The sequence below is a fragment of the Sphaerodactylus townsendi genome, linkage group LG04 (genome assembly GCF_021028975.2).
Source record: "Sphaerodactylus townsendi isolate TG3544 linkage group LG04, MPM_Stown_v2.3, whole genome shotgun sequence".
NCBI lineage: Eukaryota > Metazoa > Chordata > Lepidosauria > Squamata > Sphaerodactylidae > Sphaerodactylus > Sphaerodactylus townsendi.
This window is the reverse complement of record NC_059428.1, coordinates 81,730,751-81,733,026: the sequence shown is the minus strand read 5'-3', so window position 1 is coordinate 81,733,026 and position 2,276 is coordinate 81,730,751. Positions and strand designations below refer to the sequence as shown.

Below are 2,276 nucleotides of genomic sequence, written 5' to 3'. Positions count from 1 at the left end.
CAACACCACTAGCAACAACGACAACAACAGGGCATCGCTTGGATTGTGTTACGTTGTTTAAAAGGGGTTGGGGCAACATGAAGGGTGGGTGGGTTTTTTTTGCAGGGGGGAATTTTGGTTTCTCTTGCTCTCTACAGTCAGGGAGGACCCCGGCAGCTGGGATCAGCATCCCCAAGAGAGAGGGCTTTCCCCCCCAGCAGAAGTCTGGGGAGGGGGGGAAGGGGAATCAAGCCCCGAGTCTGGCTTCGGGCCGCGGGCTCGTGTGTGAGTCTGGGTCCCGCCCCCCTACCTGGCCCCCCAGCCCCACTCCCCAGGAAGGCTCGCCTGGCCTGGCCTGCGCCCCACGCTGCTCTCTTCTCTCCTGTGCTCCCCCCGGCTCTCTTTCCACCCCCGCCCCCGCTCTCAGCCCCGCTCTCCCCAGGGGCCGAGGGGGGCTGCCTGCTCACTGCACGCTGGCCTGGAGTCCGTGGTGGGGGGGCGGCGTGTCGGAGTTCACGTTGCCGACCTGCGAGTAGACGTCGTCGGGCGTCTGCTGCTGGATCCCCGGGGGGGTCATCCGTTTCTCTTTCTGCCTCCGATTGCAAAACCATACCCTGACCACCTCCTTTTCCAGCTGCAGGCTGTCCGCTAGGTTCGTAATCTCCTGGGCCGAGGGCTTGGGGCATTTCAGAAAGTGGCTCTCCAAGGCCCCCTTGACACTCACCTCGATGGAGGTCCGCTTCTTGCGCTTGCGGCCCTGCGCGGCGATCTTGTCGATGCTGGTGGGGCTGCCCGTGGAGGAGTCGGCCTCCTCCAGCCACTTGTTCAGCAGCGGCTTGAGCTTGCACATGTTCTTGAAGCTCAGCTGCAGGGCCTCGAAGCGGCAGATGGTGGTCTGCGAGAAGACGTTGCCGTACAGGGTGCCCAGCGCCAGGCCCACGTCGGCCTGCGTGAAGCCCAGCTTGATGCGCCGCTGTTTGAACTGCTTGGCGAACTGCTCCAGGTCGTCCGAGGTCGGCGTGTCCTCGTCCGAGTGGGGGTCGTGGCTGTTGAGCCCCCCGCCGGGCCCGGGCCCGCCTCCGCCGCCGGGGATGTGCGGGTGGGCGTGCGGGTGGTGGTGGTGGTGATGGTGGTGTCCCGGGTGCTCGGCCAGCTCCGGCGTGTCGCCGCGCACCAAGCCCGGGTGCACCAGGCTCTGGCTCCCTGGCGGCGGGCTCAGCATGCCGTTGACCGTGAAGCCGCCCGGCTGCGAGTAGAGCAGCGGCTGCTGCTGTTGCTGCTGCTGCTGGGCCGCCATGGAGGGTAGGTGGGCGGCCGCCGCGGCCCCCCAGTGGCCCTGGTGCGGCGGGCCCAGGTGGGGGGGCGGCGGCCGGTGGTGCAGCGCCCCGCCGCCGTGCAGGTCGTCGCGCCCGCCGCCGCCCTTCACGTCGGGCTGCTGCTGCTGCTGCTGTTGCTGCTGCTGGGACTGCTGCTGCTGCTGGGGGCTGCCGCTCATGCCCACCGGGCTGCTGGACCAGGGCGAGCCGGCCTCGGCGGCGGCGGCGGCTGCAGCGGCAGCGGCGGCAGCGGCGGCGTGGGGCAGGGCGGTGACCCACTGGTGGGCATGGCTCAGCATATGGCCGCCGTTGCTGGCCGCCATGGCTCCCTGCATGAAGTCGCTCTGGACCATCTTCACCGACGACGGGTCACCCCGGTAGACGCCGCCCGAGACCGAGGTGACGGCCACGCTGCCCGGCTGCATGCCCGAGTCCGAGTGCACGATGGAGCCGGCCGACAGGATGCTGTTGCTGGCCAGGTAGGGGTTCGACGCCGCCGTGGCCATGGCCGCCTCCACGCCCGTTAGCCCGCCCGGGCTCTCCTCTGGACCCGCCGCCGCCGCCGCCGCCTCCTCTCCGGCTTAGCGCGCTTCACCTGTTAGCAGTGAAGAAGGCATGGCCAGGAGGCAGCCGAGGGGCGAGCGCGGAAAGCAGAAGGAGGGACCCCCCCTCACACCGGCCGCAGCATCCTGGCCCTTCCTGTGGCGGCGGTGGGGTCGCCTCCTTCCTCGGTGGAGAAACTTTCCCGGCGCTCCCCCCCTCCCGCCGGTCTCCTTCGCCTCCTGCACGGCTTTGTGTGTGGGGAAGGCGGGCGGGCGGGTGGGTGCCTTTCTCTCGCCCCTCTTCCCCGCGCGCTCTCTCGCCTCCCCCCCCCCCGTTTGGCGCTCTCTGGCTCGGCTCCTTGATCTCGGGGGGCCTCCTCCTCCTCCTCCTCCTGGGCTCTCGCTCTCTGTGGCGCGCGCAAGTTTTGTTGGTGTCCTA

The 2,276-nt window shown here is 69.3% G+C and overlaps 1 protein-coding gene across 1 annotated transcript; it reads right to left on the bottom strand.

The window, feature by feature from the left end:
• Nucleotides 1-315: 315 nt before the first annotated feature.
• POU3F3 (POU class 3 homeobox 3) lies at nt 316-1,808 on the bottom strand. The gene has a single exon (XM_048494541.1). It carries the CDS (start codon nt 1,799-1,801, stop codon nt 443-445), a length of 1,359 nt encoding a protein of 452 aa, XP_048350498.1. The 5' UTR covers nt 1,802-1,808; the 3' UTR covers nt 316-442.
• Between the last annotated feature and the right edge of the window lie 468 nt (nt 1,809-2,276).

What these genes read in the sequence shown, in the direction of transcription:
- POU3F3 (XM_048494541.1), bottom strand. Translation starts at nt 1,801, where the DNA reads ATGGCCACGGCGGCGTCGAACCCCTACCTGGCCAGCAACAGCATCCTG.